We start from the raw sequence: 19,464 nt of genomic DNA, 5'->3' as shown, positions 1-19,464 counted from the left end.
AGATAACTGCTTTATTTAGTAAGGTGTTTTGGCACCGAAACGGACAAGCATTTCTCTGAGAAACACCGGATGAATTCTTTCTTTCTTTTGGACTTGAAAAACTACTGAAGTCCCAATTTCAGATTACTAAACCACCAGACCACATCAAATGGGAGAATAATTGAAACACTTTAGAGAAATCCTTTGATTTATTTTCTTTTTATGGAATAATCATTCCCATATTTACTCTTAATCCTGGCTCCCTTGATTCATGTCGAACAAGCCTTTTAATGAATTGTGGGTGGAGCGGTTTAGAGTGTCATACCAAAATGAAAAGATAAAACGTATACAAAGCCATGCTGAACTAGACCATAACAGTTTGACCTATTACTGGATATTAAACCGCAATATGCAAACATTCCTTGGGCCTGTATGTGGGCAGATAGATTACAAAGAAAGCATAATATGTCGTATTAGTTCATGCACATTAATTATCTCAAGACGTAAAACATTACTTCCAAATGCTCTTTGAAGACTGGATTGCTTTACTGGTAAAAAGGCAGTGGCTTGCCTCACAATCTCTTCTTGTTTTTTTTAACCTTGTTTGGTGTGGATGATTTATCTGATTATGAGAAAGTATTATGTTGTTTGAGGAACTGCTTTGAGAATAACTGAGGGCAATCGAGCCAGGAGGACAAGAGGCTGTCGTGTGTGTGTGTGTGTCGATAAATAAACCTGTGTGCAGATGTCGTCAACCTGGACGAGACATCACATGATGATCATGTTCATCACCCCATCTTGGTAGGGAGGATTAAAGATGGTTGGAGACCATAGAGCAGTACCTAAATCATGCAGAAGAGGAAAGTGTTGATGTCTAGATTTATAGGAGCCATCGGACAGGCAAGGCCCCCTGTAGTAACGCTTCCGGGGGGGCTTAGCTCTCTTACTCCCCTTTCCGCCCTACCTCCATAGCCCCTCACCTACTCATATGAAAAACTGCAAATAAGCGGTGTGTGTTTTCCCCCAGTCGTAGATGTGTTTTTCAAAACGGCTTTGTATGAAACATAATCTGCATTTGTGGATGGTGACTAGGAAAGCAGCAGCATGTGTCGCATCCTCAGTGCTTTAGTAATGAACGGCCTGCAGACATGATCCATTGAAACAGTCATTACCATGGCAACATACATGAGCATGTGCATGCCTGAGTGTTACTTGTGTCTGAGATGTGCTTTTGTCAGCAGAAATGATGGCCAGGCAGAAATCAATGCTGGGGACATTGGGGAAGGCATGGGGGAGGGACATAGGGGAAAACAGGGTTTAACCAACCCTGTCTCCAACATGTCATGTTGCCATGTCTCCAGTGGCTATATTATACTACTGTAGTTATAGGTGAAGGCTTGGTTAAATACAGCTATATATAGTCTGTTTCAGGCCATGCTCTAAAATTTATGAAGCCATATCACCCTATCTGACTCGGATAAATGTGTGTACCTGTGATAGTTTGTGTAATTTATCTATCTTGCCGCCACCTCCAGCATTCCTGTGCTGCGCTGACTGCATCCCAGCTCCACACTGGGTTTGTGTAATCAGACACAACTGTGAATATATGTTGCTGAGTGTGCAGGTCTGCTTCAGTGTGCAATCAATCTGAAGCAAATCTGCAGGCCGCCTTCTTTTTCAGTCAAAATAAAAAAAATTCTGCCTGACACTGTATAGCTTGCGAGAAGGGATCACTGTATTAATTATTTTCTCTGTCTTTACAGATGAGTCGTGTTAATCGGCAGCCTGAGGGAATGTCTACCAATTAAAGGAACATCTAACCTGAAGAAAAGAGAGAGCATATAGGGAGCCAGTCTAAAACCCTCATCTGAGACTTGAACGTCACCACAGGAGACAGACGACCACCACGCAAATGTGGACCATCCAAAACGTCATCAAATAATATCCTCTTTCTCTGAAAACGGAAGCATATAACATTGACAACAAACCATGTCTGAATACAAAGACACCACTAACCGCCACCTGCGGCACAAGCTGCAGAGTCTGGGCCGGCGCCTGGACGAGCTGGAGGAGGCAACCAACAAGCTGCAGAAGTCTGAAGACGAGCTCCTGGACCTGCAGGACAAGATCATTCAAGCCGAGGGCAGCAACTCCGCCCTGCTGGGCGACGTCGAGGCACTGCGCAAGCGCCTTCTCAAGATCGAGGGGAAGGATGAGGAGGTGTGCAAGGCGGAGGATCTGTGCCGCACAGTGAGGGAGAAGCTGGAGGAAGAGGAGAGCCTGACCCAGGAGTTGAAGACGGAGATCGAGCGCCTGCAACGGAGGATGGCTGAGCTGGAGAAGCTGGAAGAGGCCTTTGGGAAGAGCAAGTCTGACTGCAGCCAGCTGTGCCTGAGCCTGAACGAGGAGAAGAACCTGACCAAGAAGTTGTCCTCGGAGCTGGAGGCCCTGAAGGCCCGCATGAAGGAGGTGGACACCTCCGAGGCTAAGCTAGACAGGGCGGAGCAGGCCTTAGCTGGGGAACTGGAGAAACTCAAGAGCTTCACCCAGGCGTTTGTGAGCGAACGCAAGCGTCTCTTGGATAAGCAGCGGGAGGACGAGAAGCTAATCCTGAAGCTGACTGAGAAGCTGGAGAGGCAGAAGAACAGGATGAGCCCGGCCGACCCTGGTCGTACGGACGTGAGGGAGCTTCGCATCGAAGACGACATCTCATCCGGCTTGACCAGCAAACTGGGCCGCAAGAAGAGCCTGGACTACATGAAGCTGGAGGACGTTGGGTTGAGGAACAAGTCTGAGAACGAAAAGAACAGCCTAGAAGGCCAGGAGGACAACAAGGTGAAAGAGCTCACCCAGGAGGTTGAGAGGCTCAAGAACAGGCTGAAGCAGCTTGAGCTGCTGGAGGAGGACCTCAAGAACACAGAGTCCAAGAACGGAGAACTTCAGGATAAGTTCCAGCAGGAGAGGAACCGAACCCGGGCCCTTAACGAGCAGGTGGAACAGCTCAGGATGCAGCTCAATGGCAGTGGCGATGGCAGCAGTAGTCATGGGAACGGTGGACCCACCGGTAGCCCTGCCAAGGTCCTGGAGAATGGCAAAGCCGAGAACGAGGAGATCAATGTGAGGGGAGGGTTCAGGCAGGACAAGCCCAAGTACAGGAGTGCAGCAGCTGCAGAGCCCACCACTCCAAAGCATAAGAGTCGAGAGCTGTCACCCCAACACAAGAAAGAGCCAAAACTGAGAAGCAAAGAACTGGCCCACTCTGAGGATGGCTCTCCTAAAGCTGCAAGGAGGGCTCTCAGTCCTGCACACAAGAGCAGGAGGACCCCCAAGACCACTGCTGCTTCTGCCATCTCTGCTGCCTCCGATAACGGAGTGAAGGAAACTGGAAGAGGAGGAGAGGAGAGTAGCAGAGGGATTGCCTATAGCTCTGTGAGTTCAAACTCCACTGATAGTAAAAAAGCATCTGTTCTCAGTCGCTACCCACCAGCAGCAAACGACCAGAAGTCGTGGAAGTCCTCTCAGAAACCTGGAGAGCTTGAGAGTAAAAAAAGCAGAGTTGATAAGTTTTCAAGACTGTACGTGGGTAGTGATAGTGAGTCCAACAACTCTGATGTTGTGCCAGAGAGCTCCAATAAAACCAACAACTCTTCGCCTCCAGAGAAGGACACCTCAGACCCTGAGACTCAGGCGCAGGCCCAAGAAAGTCTCCCGGCAACCGGCCTCTCCAAGGCCAATGGCTCCTTCATCGCCTACAGATCGCACGTCTCCTCTCTGCAGACCAGCGACCACGGGTCAGAAGGTCACTCTTCTGCCTCCGAGACCGAATCCACAGGCTCCAGGCCCTCAGAACCAGAACCGGCGGTTGAGGTGTCTACACCAAGCAGTAGAACTACTCCCAAGTACCCCAAGTACACGCGTCTGCAGCAGGACTCCCACTCAGAGGGCTCGTCCTCCAGGAGTTCGATTGACGAGGAGCTCCACAAGCCTATCCTGGCCGAGGGAGGACCCCAGGAGACTCGCACCCCCTCAGGGATTGAGATTCACCGGGTCTGCAGTCCCCGCGAGGCCCTGAGGTCCAAGGTTGTCATCAAGCCCGCCATCGTAGAGATTGATAGGAAAGAAGTCATGATATCCAGTGGCGGGGCAGAGCCTTTAACAACCAATGGCAAGCCTAAGATCTCCACTAAACCTGTTCTAGCGAGCAAGATGACCAGTAGCATTACCATCTACCCTAACGACCCCAGCTCTTCTCGAAATAGTAGCCGCAGCAGCAGTGTCTCCAGCGAACCTCCAACGAAAGAGCGACACACGTCCACCAGTAACATCTTAATTGGTCCATCCAGCGACCACCGGGGCAGCATCTCCATCCCTTATGAGATCTCGATCCCCAAGAGTGAGATCACCATGCGGCCGTGCCAGGACGGCGGGGACGACCCAGAGGCCCAGCGGGTGCTGGAAGCGGCCCGGGTGGTGGAGACCCACCTGCGCTCAAGGAGCAGCTTTGGCCTGCAGTCTCCAGAGACCACCTCCGACTTCAGCAACGACATGGAGTCCGGGTTCGAGAGCAGCAGCAGCACGACCACTGTCACCAGCTGGCGAACCCACGCCTACGGGCCCGGCCCTGGGCGTGGGCAGGCCCTCAGCCATGGTTCTCAAGATGACAGCCTACCGGAGATGAGGAACGTTACCGTCAGGAGCACCTGGAGGAACCGGGGAGCGGCGTCCGTGGATGAGCCTGGTTACCGTGGCATCGGCGGCAATGGAGGCACAGTCAGATCGGAGGGAGGGTCGGAGGATGAGGCAGAGTCGGCAACCACTTGGAGGGCGTATCGTGCCACCACCATCTTGGACACGGAGGAGACGGCAACCACCTCTGCTGCCGGAGGAACCGCCCTGGCGTCCCAGCGCGTGGCCAAGCCGTCGCCAGCGGAAGTGTACATGCGCAGGATCAGCAGCGGCCGGGACGGGCCGGAGGTGACACGCCGCAGCAAGAGCTCCCCATCCTCCACAGATGGGGGCGTGCTGGGGAGGAGCGCACCCCACGATCCTGTCAGCTCCCAGCCCTGGGGACGGACCCAGCCTGTAGTGAGTACGATACAACACTGTATAACATGACAGCACATTATAGAATGACAAGACAACATACTACCGGGCAGCTGTAATAAAAGCACATTCTTACTCTTTACAAACAATACACATTTACTCTTAATATATCAAGTACTTGTGTTATAGTTCAATCCACTTAATATGACTAGCAAGATCATAGTGTATCATTGATCTAGACTAGCGAGTTGAAAAGGAGAAACACATTTTGTGGCAGTGTTATGCCTCTACTACATGTTTGGCATGTTCATGTCTTTTGAAGATAAGGAAAGAAAACAGTCCCTCAAGAAAGAATCAACAGAAGCTCAGGAGAGCGCTCTCAACTCTTTCCTGTCGGCTTAAAAAAAGCTGCTGATGTTTCTGGTAATTGATTCTTGGCACGGAAGCAAACATCTAGAGATATTTGGCTCTATTAATATGATGGATATTTCCGTGTATTGGTGCTCCACTTTTATTTTCATTAGGTTCTGTTTACATTGGATCTCTAACTCTAGTCTTGAGACTTTGCATCTGGTACATGGACATTAGGACCGGCCATTTGTTAGCTTGAAATAAGTATTTTTAGTCGTTCTCCTCCCTCTCTAGAAGTCAGCCAGTGGGTGAATGTGTGTGGGGAGATGTTTTCTCTATGTTTGTACTGTAACTAAATCTCACAGTCTGTTTGGCACCAAGTGGCCCTGTGTCTGGCCTCATACTGGCTGCATACTTTACCTTCAAACAGCTCTCTTTAGTAGATAAAAACAATTGGCTGTAGAGTATCTATCTCTCTACCCATTATGCTAATAGTTTTTGCCTTTTGAAAAAATGCTGTCTCCTTAAAACCCCATGTTTTCCTAAGCCCTCCATTCCTTTGCTCTATGCAGGAGCCTTTTTTAGAGAGTGCCTTTTTCCCTGACTCCAGGCCTATAGCTTCAAGCTTAGCACAGCAGTTCTACAGGTCTGACTCCCCAGCCGGAGTCTAAGTTAGCACAAAGAGAAAAGGGTGGGACATAGAAGAAATGAAAGGGAGGATAGAAAGAGAAAAGACCTTAACAGGGAAAAAAAGGTCACAAAAACCTCAAGGGAGGAAAAATAGCTTTCTTATATGTGCACTAGCCAGTCAGAGTTTACTGACAGGGCACTGCAAGGCTGCCGAGGCTATTCCAGTCATAATTGAAGACGGGCCTTGTTGTTCAAAGACTCACCTCCTAGCAGCCAGCCTATGGACTGCTGGGGTCCCCCACAATGCAGTGCAGAGCCGACGAGCTGTGTGTCCAGGATATTGAGGTTAATGTTATTCCCTGTGGCAGACATTTTGTTTGATATTTCAGTAAAACGGGTGTAGCGGGTGTGGTTTGGAACCACAGTTTTGCGATGACGTAGCTTAACTCCAGACCTACCTGAGAGCCACATGTTGCCATTGGACCCAAACAATGTCCTATTGGCCAAAAGGAAACTTTTAGTTTTGCCCACAGTTTGGGTCTCGTGGTGTTAAAGGTTAAACAGCGAGTCTGAGAGATGAGGTGATGGTTACTAATGTCCCACTGTAATAACCAACTTGTCTGTTTGTCAAATGGCTATACTAACACTAACAAACGGGTGATGTAGCTGCAATAACATCTCAGTGTGTCTGTTTGACAGACTGTCCTGGACCACAGGACTCTGTTTGGCATTCTAGTGTTGTCCTCTGTAGATAAACTAGACACAAGCAGGACAGAAGATGGATGTCACTGGCTACCAACCCTGCCTTCCACTCCCCCATAACCCCCACTCTCTCACCTCATCACCCTCCTCCATCAATCAGCCCTGATCCATTAGTCATTTATGAAGAATAACAGAAGTGTTGTTGATAATGTCATGTGTGTGGTTTATATACTGTGGTAAAATGTGTAGCCAGCATAACTACAGGATTACTCACAGGATTACTCACCAAAGGCATGTTTATTCAATAGAGACAAACATATAGTTTATATGAGGCCCCACTCAATTACGCTAATGTTATTGTTGTTGCTCTGTGGGCCTCTGAAGAAGTGGTGAAGTAGGGTGCAGTGACCCCCAGGGCATAGGGTCTTGGGGTCAGGACCATGTTGGATAACAAAGCTGTTCATGACAGCATGAGGAGGTCATCTGGTTGATAGGTGCACACACACACACACACTAGCCCCAGCCTCAACCAAACAAAGCCAGGCCAGAACCTCAGCCCCTATAGTGGGCCCCTCGTCTCCAGAAACCTGGCAGGCCAGCTATTAACTGACCACCATGAGGACTAACAATCTGGCCGTAGAACTATAATTACTGTCATTTTCTGCTCTATGCCCCATTGATGATGGCCCCCGCCTCTCCTTATTAGCTGTCAATAGGCTTAATTAAATCAGTCCAACACTCCAGCCCTTGCTATGCCTGTGTGAAGTCCCTGTTTCTCCATGTGGATATATTTTCCCTCCTTTTACATTTACATTTATGCATTTAGCATAAATGCATAATGCATTGTTCTTCTGTTGACCTCTCTCTTCCTCTGTCTCTCCTAATGTATCTCCCTCTTCTCTCTCTCTCTCTCTCTCTCTCTCTCTCTCTCTCTCTCTCTCTCTCTCTCTCTCTCTCTCTCTCTCTCTCTCTCTCTCTCTCTCTCTCTGCCTCTCTCTCTCTGCCTCTCTCTCTCTGCCTCTCTCTCTCTGCCTCTCTCTCTCTCTCTGCCTCTCTGCCTTTCTCTCTCTCTCTCTCTCTCTCTCTCTCTGCCTCTCTCTCTCTGCCTCTTTCCTCCTCTCATGTTCATGCCATGACCTGAAGTATCATTTGAGGTCCTTTATTTGAGCGAGCTGTCAAGTTCATTGCTTGAGTCAATTCTACCACATGGACCTGACCTGGGCCAGTTCGTAAGTCTAACCCTGCCTTCCCTCATCACTCAGAGCTGATAGACCCCAGAGAGAGCGAGAGAGAGGCTCCCTGACTCCCTCCTTCCAACAAATTGGTGCCGGAGCACTCTACCAGCTGTGAGCTGACAGGCGGCCTAATCTGTTATCTGTTGTGATTCCTTCTGTCTTCAATCACTCTTTCTGTCTCTCCTCTCTTCTTTCTATCCCTCGCTGTTTGCGTCTAGTAAAAGGGGTCATCGGTAAGGTATGAGGTGGGTGGGCAGAGATGGTATTGGAGCTCTTGAGACATCTCTCATGTTAGTCTCTCTCATGTTAATACTGGTTCGTCTCCGGGTGACGACCGGATTATCAACATGATTTGGCTGCAGTAATCATGTGGAAATTACTTGGGGGGGGGCACATTCAGTTCTTCAGTATGAGAATGAATTGATGCTGGCTTGACTGCTGCTCTTATTTTAACTGCTGTCTGTGCTGATTATGATGATTATAGCGACCAGCCAATGTAGTGATGAGTGATATTCAGTTAGGAAAAGTGAGCACCTTTTAATCAATACTCCTTTAGGAACACACGGCACTTGATTCCATAATGTACCCTAGAGATATGTACACTTGCTGATGGCTTATTGATTGGCTGTCTTTCTCATAAATAATTTCACAGACATTCTCTGTCCTTTAAAGTTACACCTCCTTGCCCTTGAAAGCTTATTGTCATTAGGATTGCATGCCATTATTGAACAAATCCCTATTTCAGTGGAACTTTGTAAACCAGGTTAAAAACAGGGACTAACTGACTTTGTTGCTTCCGTAGCTAATCCATAACATGGTTTAACCGTACCGTAGTGCAGCAGGGTTGGGCTTTGGCCTGGGTAGCCAGGCTGTAGCAGCTACGTGGCTACATCCACAGTTTGTCTTCCATCACTGAGTGGTGTCACCTGGAAGTACAGAACAGAGGAACATTGTAGCCTTTCCTCCACTCTGCAGCACACTCAAACCTCAGCAGCTATGTGAATGAGCTCTGAACTTATGCTTGGCCAGGGCCCACTGACCGATGTGGCTGATTGAGATAGGAAAACATCCTTTGTGGAGCCCAAACCCCCCTGGCAGCAAGGTAAAATGTGAGGTTGATGCTGTTCGCCTGGATTTTCGCCTGACATGACCCAAAACAATCTGGAAAACCAATCTGTTGTTAGGAGTCGGACTTGGACGGTTCAAAAGAACACTGCGAGGCACTTTAAACTTCAGACACAAGATCTTGTGAGGCCTGGATTGAGCATGTTTGAAAAAAAATCTTCAAGGTATGCTTTGGTATGAATGATTAGAACCCTGACATGGCAGAGAGAACATATTTTAACAGAACTAATAATGGGGAGTTTGAATAAAGGCTTCTCTGAAATCAATTGCCTTGGGTGTAATGAGCGTTGTCTGCTTGGAGAGCAGATCTGGCACGGTGCATTCCTAAAGGTGATCTGAATTTATAGATTTTGGAAAATGTTTGCCAGGAAAGACAGATTTAATGCAACGCTATGGCTTGTTCTCCTGTACAAGTTTAATGTATGTAGCGTTGCAAATGTGTTGTCTCAGTGTAAACATCAGGATCTCTATGATAGTTAGCTGTGACTTCTCTAATCTCCTAAGGTCTAATCAGGGCTAAGAGATTTCAGTTTTTAAAGGTCTAAACTCAAATCTCCTCAAAATCACATTCTTTAATTGAAAGAGAATGTACTAGTTTTTTACAGGTCATTGGTTTTGCAAAGATGTGCACATTTTAATATTGACATTTTAAAACTCCACAGCTCAAGGTTTCTGACCACTTCCTAAAAATAGCAGCACTGTCTAGTCATGGAGGGCAGAGACGTACTTGATTTGGGAATGGAAATCCAAGTCTTCTGCACATTGCGTCCCCAGTGTATTTTTTCTGTTGCTCATGTGACACATCAGATTACCTAACCACATTTATAACATTCTGACAGACATTCCTACTTTGAAATATGTTCTCAGATTTATTATTAGAGCAGCATTTTTCTCACTCGAGTGACTTTGAGAAATATCTGCGTGTGTGTTTGTATATGATGTGCTTGTTGAAAAACTACTCGACTTGAGAGCTGCTCTTTGACTTACTTCAGTACATTAACAGTCCATGTTATGCTTCTTTTGTAGAAAAATAAGGTATAACTATTGGCTGTAAATGCCAAGAATCCCTTTTTCAATAGCTGAGAGAAATAGAGCAATACTATCCTTGTTAAGTGTGACAAAACCTATGGTAGGGATTCATCAAAGGTCAAGGACTCTGTCACATCTGTTCACAGTTTGTTACTCAGTAACTGGGTTTAAAGTCAAATACAATGGCAGTCCGGTCCAGTGGCCCTCTCCCAGTGCTGCCTTCCATCCTGTTACCATAGAAGGAGAATGAGGTGCTGGGGCAGTTTCCTGCCTCGGGTGACTAGGACAGGAAGTGGCTGTGTTGGGCCGGCCCATTTGGCAGCGTTTGTGTCGTTACTGGCTTCCTGTCTGTGACTGCTTCCTCCCCAGGAGGCCTAGAACCCCATTAAGGCCAATTACCAACACTCTCTTCTACTTTGCTCTACTATACTCCTCTCCTCTGTCAGTACCAAGACTTGGGTCCTGCCCGCCTGCTTGTCACTAATTATGGTCCATTTTTAAGCCTGAATTACAGGAGTGTGGTTGGTCTCTTTTGGAGCTCCACCGCCATCTCTCACTGAGCCTGGAGGAAGGTCACTGAGGTTGTGTGGAGGAACGCAGGAACAGTTACAGAGCATTTAGTCACTAGTCAAGCCACCCCAAACAAACCCAATTTTAATTTCTTCTCTCATCCATCTGTGTGTTTGGGGTTTTACTGGTTGGGAATTTTTCCTGAGGTTATTTGGGGGAAGTCCATGAAGAAGACATAACAACCTCATTCGCTCACACCACTTCCTCAGAAATTGTTAACGAAACCGATTGGTGACGTAGAACAAAATATATTCACAGCTGCTTAAATAAAGGTTACGCAACAGTAAAAAATAAATACAAAATGTATCTAAGAATGTGTTGTATGTGTTGGACCACCAGGCTGCTGAAGAGAGGGACCCCAGCCCCAGCCCAGCTTCCTGGAGGAGGGTACCTCCTGGAGACCCCGCCTACGAGCCCAGAGCGTCCCGGGCAGATGGAGCCAGCAGGGGGGCCTCCTCCAGAGGAGAGCTGTTGTCCAGTAGAGGTCAGGCCGGTCGAGCGGAGGCTAGGACCAGCGCTGGGACGCAACACTGGAGCAACCGTCAGTTAGACAACTAGAGAAGGTCTTCTCCACCACTGGGCTTCAAAACGTCCAGGTAGGATGGCAAGGCTACTACATCTGTCTCTATAGCCCCAGTGTCGGTTGTGCTGTGGTGACTTAGAATGTTCAGAAGACCTACTTCCGAGTGAAGATCACGTACCCAGCTGACTCTCTGGAGGGGGCCGGCCTGCTCCTTGTACCGTAATTAAAGGAAGTGTGATCATGACTCATCCTGTTGTCAGCCCTGCAAGTGTGAGATCTCTCTGTCCTCTCTCTATTTCAGAGTTCTCCATCCACACATCTCTCCATCCATCCCTTCCCAAACTGCACAAGGATGAAATTGCATCTCCGACCAGCTACCAACAGCTGCTCCATGACTCTTAACCAACAACTGCATCTCAACTGTTTCTCTACATATATTCATTCCTGACCTCCAAAATAGTCTGCACCTGCAACCTCCAGTGATGAGCAGAAGCTGCATCCAGCACCGTGGTGGGTGGAGGCTTATTGGCTGGAGGTTGGGGATGACCAGTCTTTAGATCCTCTTCTGCTTCTCCTCCAGGATGTATCATAATGTAATCTTCAGATCTGACAAGGGAGAGGTCTCAGTGACTGGGGGGAGGCTAAACTGAGAGGAAGGGAGGGGGGAGAAGGGGAGGAGAGAGGCTTGGAGTAGGAAGGACTGGGAGGATGGTTGCTTTTAGGGAGTGGATTATGATGGGAGAGTGAAATGGCAATAGTCAACCTTAACACTTTGAAACTTTAACTGGAGCTGAACAGCTGCTCAGTGAATGTGCCTCATGGGACAAAAATACGGGGAGCAAGTCACTGAGAATGTAACTTTGAATTTGCGTGAATTGATGAGTTTCATGTAAACCATTGCAGGGTCCAATATGTTTGCGTTCAGCCCTTCGCAGACACATGACAATGACATGCATGTACTGAATGATGATACCAGTGTGGAGACCTGTGACTCTTCCAGCATGCACTTCAAGATGAAGAAAAACAGAGAGCTCTGCTTCTCCTTGGGCTCTTAACCAGCATACTCACTCCATCCCTTGCTCCACATCAAACCTCCATATGCTACAGTGACAACATGGATTAACACTCAACCCATAAAGTTTATCAGTCCCTGTATGAGCTTCATTCTGTCTTGACCTCGTGTTCACATTCTCAGTCATTCTCTCTATTTTACATTCTCTTCCTCCCACCTCCTACCCCTCCTCTCATAGCTACCGTAGCAGATGTTCAGTATGTTGGGACACATGGCACTCTTTGAATTATGGGATGGAACGCACATATATATATATATATATCAAAAAAAAAAAAAAAAAAAAATCATTTACAATGAACTAACCATCTGTCACAAGACTACTTTTCCCAGGGTGCTTTGCTGCAGGGCACCAGTCAGTGTTTTATGGCTGCCCTGCTCCTTGGACTGTGTGAGAATCAAGTGGACATGCAGGAGGAATCGAATGCTGGATCTGGAGAATACCAGCATGAATGGATGTAAAAGAGGGCATGATGGCAGCTCTCTGTGCATCTGTCTGTCTGCTGGTCTGTCTTGTCATAGGAATAATGTCAAAACTTGGATCACCACAAGGAACTATTAGTCCAGGGATGTGAGATTGGGGTTCGCCGTGCGAATCGTATCAACTTCTCCTGAATCTCCTGTTTTCTATAGAGGTGTATTTTGTTTAAAATGTTGAATCTGGAGTTGTTCTTGTTGGATAAGGGTAAGAGGGAAGGATGACTGTCCACTGGCCAGAGACCCAGAGGCCACATGGTTGCCATAGAAACACATTTCACTAAAATAACCTTACAGACAAATCTATTTTAACTCTTGACTACTCGCTGGAGAAGGTGCCATGTTGCTTTTAGAATGGCAGCTTGACATGACCAACAGCTCGGTGGCATGGCCTTGACATTAGCCTGACCTTAGCTTGACCCTGGCCTGACCTTGTGCGCACCAAACTTGTATCCTCTCTTCCCAGCAGATCCTACAGAATAAACAATATATGTTATCTATGATTATGGAGTTTAGCTTAACGATGGAACAGCATTCTTCCCTCTGCTCCAAACCCCCTTTCGAGTGTTGCCATGGAGATGTTTCCAGCTCTATAATGACAGTTATTATGGGATATTCAGAGTGGTTGGGGTGGGTAGTTTTACCTTGATGTTCTGGTCAGCCGTATTTCCACTCAGCCTTACATGTAATCTACCAGCCTTTTACCATCAAACTTCAGATTTAATATTTAATGTGTTATTACAGTGGAAGACATATGTTCATCTATTCATCGTGATTGTGCAGTTTGGTGGTGGAGACTGGCGATGTTGAAAGTCCTTCAGATTTCATAATGTACTGAACGTAGGAGGGGAGTGAGTCAGTCACGATGTGCAATGACTAAAAAAAAGACCCTATCTAAACAGCCCCAAAATCACCACCTCATTTTTCTGTCACAGTGGGAGGTGATTGTTCTCTTGCACTCCACACATAAAGAGGGTACAAGAATTAGTCACTGATTTCCATATTTGAGGAATTCATTGTCTTCAGCTTCGGTTGTGTGACTGTGCTATACTCTCCTGTAGCTCTCTAGACATGCAGAGAACAGTATCGGTGCCTTGAGCGAGAGAGAGAGATTTCACTATTTCAGCTCCGAATTTTTTCTTGTCAGAATTTCATGAATGTTCATCACAGATTAGGTAATATTTTTACATTTTTGAAAGAATGTTTTGTATAAGTAAACTAATCTTTTTGTGGATTCAAATGAAGGGATTTTCCAGAAAAGTACCATCCTCAACAACAACAAAAATCCCCCTAAAGCTAACTTTTTCAAACTTCAAAGGCCCCCTAAAAAGAATGTAGCCTACACCGCCCAGAATGTTCTGCCCTTTCGATTTGTCTGTCCCAGGGCTCTGCTCAGCTCCATAAAGTCTTAGTGCTGCCATGTGGTCCTTTCACAGCTACCGGACGATCTGTGAACATGTGTTCAGAAAAAACACACATCACTGGCTCATCTCGGCCTCCCTCCGACTGCCTCACCTACTGGCCTTTGTCCCAGTTGTAGGAATGTACTGCAGTAAAGCAAGGCAGTGTATCTAGTCGGTGGCCTCAGATTGAGATTGAAAGGCAAGCCAAGCTGTCACCATAGCGATCCCAGTGTGTCTCTGCAGCTCTCCGAGTTTGTTTCTGGCTCCTGCTCTCTGGTGTTACCAGGATGAGGACTGTCTCCCCTTCCAAATGTGTATTTTGACCTCATCAGCTCTTCCTGTACAGTAGTTCTGAGAAAAGGGAGAGTACAGTATTTCCCCCCTTCTTCCCCTCCCTCTCTACGTTCCTCCTCCTCTACCACCCTCCTTCCCCCCCACCCTCCTACAGGAATGCCTTGATTCTTAACGGCCGTGATATGCATTGCTCTTTCTGGAGGCCGCTTTATTGGCTGCCAGGACGTGGACGAGAGCTGATGTATGGCCCCTAGGTAACTGATAGGTCAAAGGTCAGAGCTGCAGCTAATCATGTCCCTCCCTTGGCATTCTGGCTTATAAATACAAGAGGGGGAAGCCAGACAGTTTGGCAGCAGCCAGTCCGACCTAAAACAGACCTGCTCATGAGCAGTGCTTGTCTTGGCTGTCCAGACCAGCGCTTGTTTGCCCTGTCTTGCTCAGGCGTACTGGCTGATCTGCACATGCTTAGTGTCCGCATTGGCAGTGCGTTTATAGCCTTCTGATGTTCCTGTTGTCATGTGGGGGCAGACTGAAGTCTGGTTGGTAGCTCCTAGCTGAGGTCTGGTTAGAGGCCCCTGGGTGAGGTCTGGTTAGAGGCCCCTGGGTGAGGTCTGGTTAGAGGCCCCTGGGTGAGGTCTGGTTAGAGGCCCCTGGGTGAGGTCTGGTTAGAGGCCCCTGGGTGAGGTCTGGTTAGAGGCCCCTGGGTGAGGTCTGGTTAGAGGCCCCTGGGTGAGGTCTGGTTGGAGGCCCCTGGGTGAGACATATGTGGCTGCAGATCTCCCTGGCTGGCTGAGGCTCATCAACTGTCTGTCAGTCATCAGAGTTATGTCACCAGGGTTGGGTTTAGATGGTGACCTTATGATGTAATCTCCTCACACCCCTCTTCCTCCTCACCACACACGCCACACTACTGCCCCACAAACTGCTCGTCTCCTCCCTGACCCTTCACCCCTTCCTCCTCCCTGTAGACTCCCCAACCTCTCCCACCTTCGCGCCTCTCACCTCCTCCCCCAGCCCCAGAAGGGAGTCAGGGGTCCCAGGAAGAGAGCAGAGCAGCTGTCGGAAACCGTAGGTTTTATGTGCTCGGGAGGGTCATCCCGGAGACAGGCTTCAAAGAAAGGCTCTTTTGAAAGGGCAAGGCTGAAACTTCATCCTGTCATGCACGTCCACATCTTCCTTACTTGGCCCCTAGGTACACTTGCACCTTAGTGGGAAGATCCAACACACACACATACACACCCTTAACCATGCATAACCTTCTCACACACACACTCACTCTCATGCAAACTCTGTGAAGCAGCCCCTTTCATGGCCTAGTGAAGGGTCAAAGATGGGATTTACCTGTTGGTGGTTGGTGACGAATAGGAGGTAACGAGGAAAGGAGAGAGAGGCTGGAGTCTGAAGTTTGGAGTGTGAAGGAGCGATAGTTCCAGCCCACACAAACATGGTTACTAGACCAGTGTTCCTGACCAGTGTTCTCAATTTCCGACCAGTCACACCTTAATCAGAATAACTTCCTGATATCACCATTACTCACGTCTAATGTAATGTTTTTCAAAGCCGTAGAGACACACCCTGGTCAGGGCTGATGCTGTTCAAAGGTCAGCGATTCTAAAGAATCTCCCAAATGTTGTCTGGACGTTCCAGGTCAGATCATACCCAGAGAGAAAGTATTAATGATAGACGGTCTGCTAAGATAATCAACATGGATGCTGCTATGGAAAGATAAGATATTATGAGATGAGGTGACAGACAATAAACCGAGGAGAGGGAGAGATTGGCTACCATGTCCATGACACTGGGCAACTTAACAGGCCCATGGCCTTGGCCCATGGCTTTTAAGTATCCATTATTGTACATATTGTTGGTGTTCCTTCTGTTAGAATGCAGTCTCGAATGCGTTCGGCTGGAGGAGAGGTGGGCCTGAGGACCGAAGGGAAACGTTTGTGTGAAGTGACTTAGCTGTGGTCTTTAAAGGCTTCCATTGTAAACAGAGGGTCATGGTGTCAATGAACGTCAGCAACACTAATCTGCACTTATCCAGCACTTAACTTAAGACCTTACACAAGTAAAGCTCCCCTTAGCCTTCTGTGTCAACAGTTACTCTGCATTTCTCACAGTCATTTATTCCTCTCTCTCTCATATATTAGAGATGAATGTACGGTCATCAAAGATGTGTATATAAGTCTGTATATGTGGTTTTGCACCGGCCAAATTTAAATTGGTAAAAATGTTGCTTGGAGCATTTATTCTTTGATAAACTACTCAGCATATTGCATTAGGATAAGAGTTGAGAACTCAAGTTTATTGTACAAATAATGTAGTGAATAATTTTTTAAAGCTTGTGATTACTTCTTGGGGCATGGCACTTGATTATGTCTGTGTCTCTCAGCCTTTTAACATTGTGCCAAAATCATTCCACAGTGTTTACAGTTTACAGTCGGTGACAGGGCCAGCGTTTCCACAGGTGGCTACCCTGTCTGCTAGACTATTCTTACTGAAATAAAGGGGAAATATTCAATTTGAGTTTGTTTTTTTCCTTTTTGTTTTACGCTTATGTAATATTTTTTTTTTTTTTTTTTTTGTAAAACAAAAGATGTCTTATTTTGGAATCTGTATCGGATAGATTTTATTTAATTAAATCTTGTAATTTTGTAAAGTGGGCCTCATTGAAATATATTTAGTATTTTGTCCTCTTTAATTTTGGAGGACGTTTTTTTTTGAGCTATGTATCTTTTCTCATCGATGCGCTCCTGGAGAGTACTTTGTTCCTGTCTTTTTTGTTTAGTTGTTTTAATGCGAGCGATGTCTCTCCTGCCTAGTGGGATGTGACAGCGCTGCAACCTGGGTCACACAGAGTCGCGGTGGAAGGGGCAGGACCTGTGGCATCGTCATTGAAGAATGAGAGCAATGTGTGTTTTATCAGAGCAGAGCACGCCTGCTCGGTGTAGCACACAGTCGACCCTAAGTCCTTCTCCATGTGGCGTCCTGTTTTATTAGTGTTTCAGGAATCAGTTTGTCTTCCAGGTCCTCTGTTACTGTTTTCCTTCTCTCATAAATTCAGGGTTTGTTCATCTTGTGTGCTGGTGTGTAAGTGCTGCCAAAGAAAGAGATGTTCAGGCCTTGAGACACGCGCACACACACACACATGGCGGCTAAAACCACCGGATTAGAACCGCAAACATTCATGTGAAACTGGATATTGTCAAAAATAAACACTCCGCTCACATGCTGACAAACTCGTAAGAGGACGTTACGCCTGTAACAATCAAACACGGACGTTTGAACCCATGACCGTTTATAAATGGGTTGATACTGTTTGTCTGATGCTAGAAAGGGAACAGACAGTAGAGAAACATCTTATGAATCAGATCAAGAAGTGTTATTGCTTAATGGGCCTAGATGCCCGTAACGTCTGTGTGTCATACACAGCAATCCTGCGTGGGACGAGGCTTCTTCTGTTTGTAGAGTAAATACATGGTGCATGTTTAACCTTCCCGCCCTCTGCATGTAAACCTCACTAGGCTGGCCAGCTGTACAGCCAACTATGTATTCCAATTAAAATTAAAAAAAGCAACCTGTTTGTAGCTGTGTGTCCGCATCTTGGATTGTGTGTGTCTAGGAGTGTGTGTGTGTCTTGGTGTGTGCTTTTGTAGAGCAGGAAAGAAACGGAATGCACTTGAATTCTGCTTAGGTATTTAAATGGAAGATTAGTTTACAGTAGCAACCACAGCTAGCATATTTTTAACAGCACCACACCCTGTCAGAGAAAAGTCAAAGTAAGAAAGCGTGTGAGAGACAAAAAAGAAAACAGCCATATGGTGTCCTCTGTAGTTCTTACAATTGGGGCTTACACAGAGAAAGACATCTGACAGTGCGCAAGTTAAGCAAACTAGCAGATGAATTAGGCAAATGTGCCATGTGGGAGTGGAAAACCACAGCCTCGTGTGGAGCGCTCTGTCAGCACACACACCTTTCTATTAAACAGCAAAGTCTCACAGTAGGGTGACTGGGCTGAGTACTGACTCGGTCAACTGGAAGCAATAGACTTCTGGCTCCAGGGGAAAACACACACACCCATGGCAGTGTGTTTCTCAAATGAAAGGGTTCATCTGGGGTCACCATTTGATCCTTGTTTAGATATTTGTTTTTGCGTGACCTGAGTGAGTTACATTTACATAGCAATATTGACCTCACAGTACATTCAGGTCTGCTCCATCACTCCATTAAGTATTTGACAATACCTGGAAATAGCAGTTGATTCCTATCTGTAGTCCTCTGTACTGTGATATGATGCGAATGAAGGAGTTAAGCAGCTTTTGCTCCACATCAGAATCTGCTTATACTTCGGACCAGGGCGGGGCTTAGCAGTGAACCCCAGATCATGGTACTTTTACCCATGAGCACCCTGTGGTCGGTGGTGGCTAACCCAAATGAGTGATGTGAAGTCAACCATGGAAATGACTCATATCTTATGCAGAAATGCTAATTTATGCACAGGGGTAACAGACCTCAGCGTTCCAGTTTTCTTCACAGTGCTGGGAAGGAGCTGCTGATTAGAGAACATGGAGAATTTGAGGAGACAGCGTCTGTAAGTAGGCCTTCATGCCACAGTGCATTTGAGGGCAAACCCTAGGAAGGAGATTTGTTGCTACGGCATCAGCTAATGGGGAACCAATTAAACAAACAAATGAATAAATTAAACAGATGGAGGTTGACAAGAGCAATTTGGATGATTCTTTTTGATTGAGGAACGGTAGTTCACCGACGTCATTCGAGGCTTTATTTCCTAATGATGATGCATGAAACGTTCCAAACACTATGGCGTACTCATCCTTTCATTTTACACTGATTAAGACAGCAGGAGGACATCAAAAGAGGGAATAATCAGATACTGGATATCTGGCCATCCAGCATATACATTCACATACGTTCAATGGCCAACACTGGAAGCCAAGGGAGCCACACATGACACATCTTATACTTCCTTCTTGTGTTTTCCTTGGGGGAAACTGAGAATGTGTCAGTGCTATA

At 46.8% G+C, this 19,464-nt stretch overlaps 1 protein-coding gene across 2 annotated transcripts in view; it reads left to right on the top strand.

The window, feature by feature from the left end:
• luzp1 (leucine zipper protein 1) overlaps window positions 1-18,017 on the top strand; it is a 40,749-nt gene extending 22,732 nt beyond the window's left edge. For both annotated transcript variants that reach the window (XM_062468722.1, XM_062468721.1), the window contains exons 3-5: window positions 1,743-5,064; window positions 11,004-11,260; window positions 11,489-18,017. In XM_062468722.1, coding sequence (XP_062324706.1) covers window positions 1,969-5,064; window positions 11,004-11,222 — 3,315 coding nt within the window. In that variant the 5' untranslated portion in view covers window positions 1,743-1,968 and the 3' untranslated portion in view covers window positions 11,223-11,260; window positions 11,489-18,017. The remainder of the gene's footprint in view (window positions 1-1,742; window positions 5,065-11,003; window positions 11,261-11,488) is intronic.
• The last annotated feature ends 1,447 nt before the right edge of the window (window positions 18,018-19,464 follow it).

This window comes from Osmerus eperlanus, chromosome 9, assembly GCF_963692335.1.
Source record: "Osmerus eperlanus chromosome 9, fOsmEpe2.1, whole genome shotgun sequence".
NCBI classification, from domain to species: Eukaryota; Metazoa; Chordata; class Actinopteri; order Osmeriformes; family Osmeridae; genus Osmerus; species Osmerus eperlanus.
This window is presented reverse-complemented; position numbering and strand designations above follow the sequence as displayed.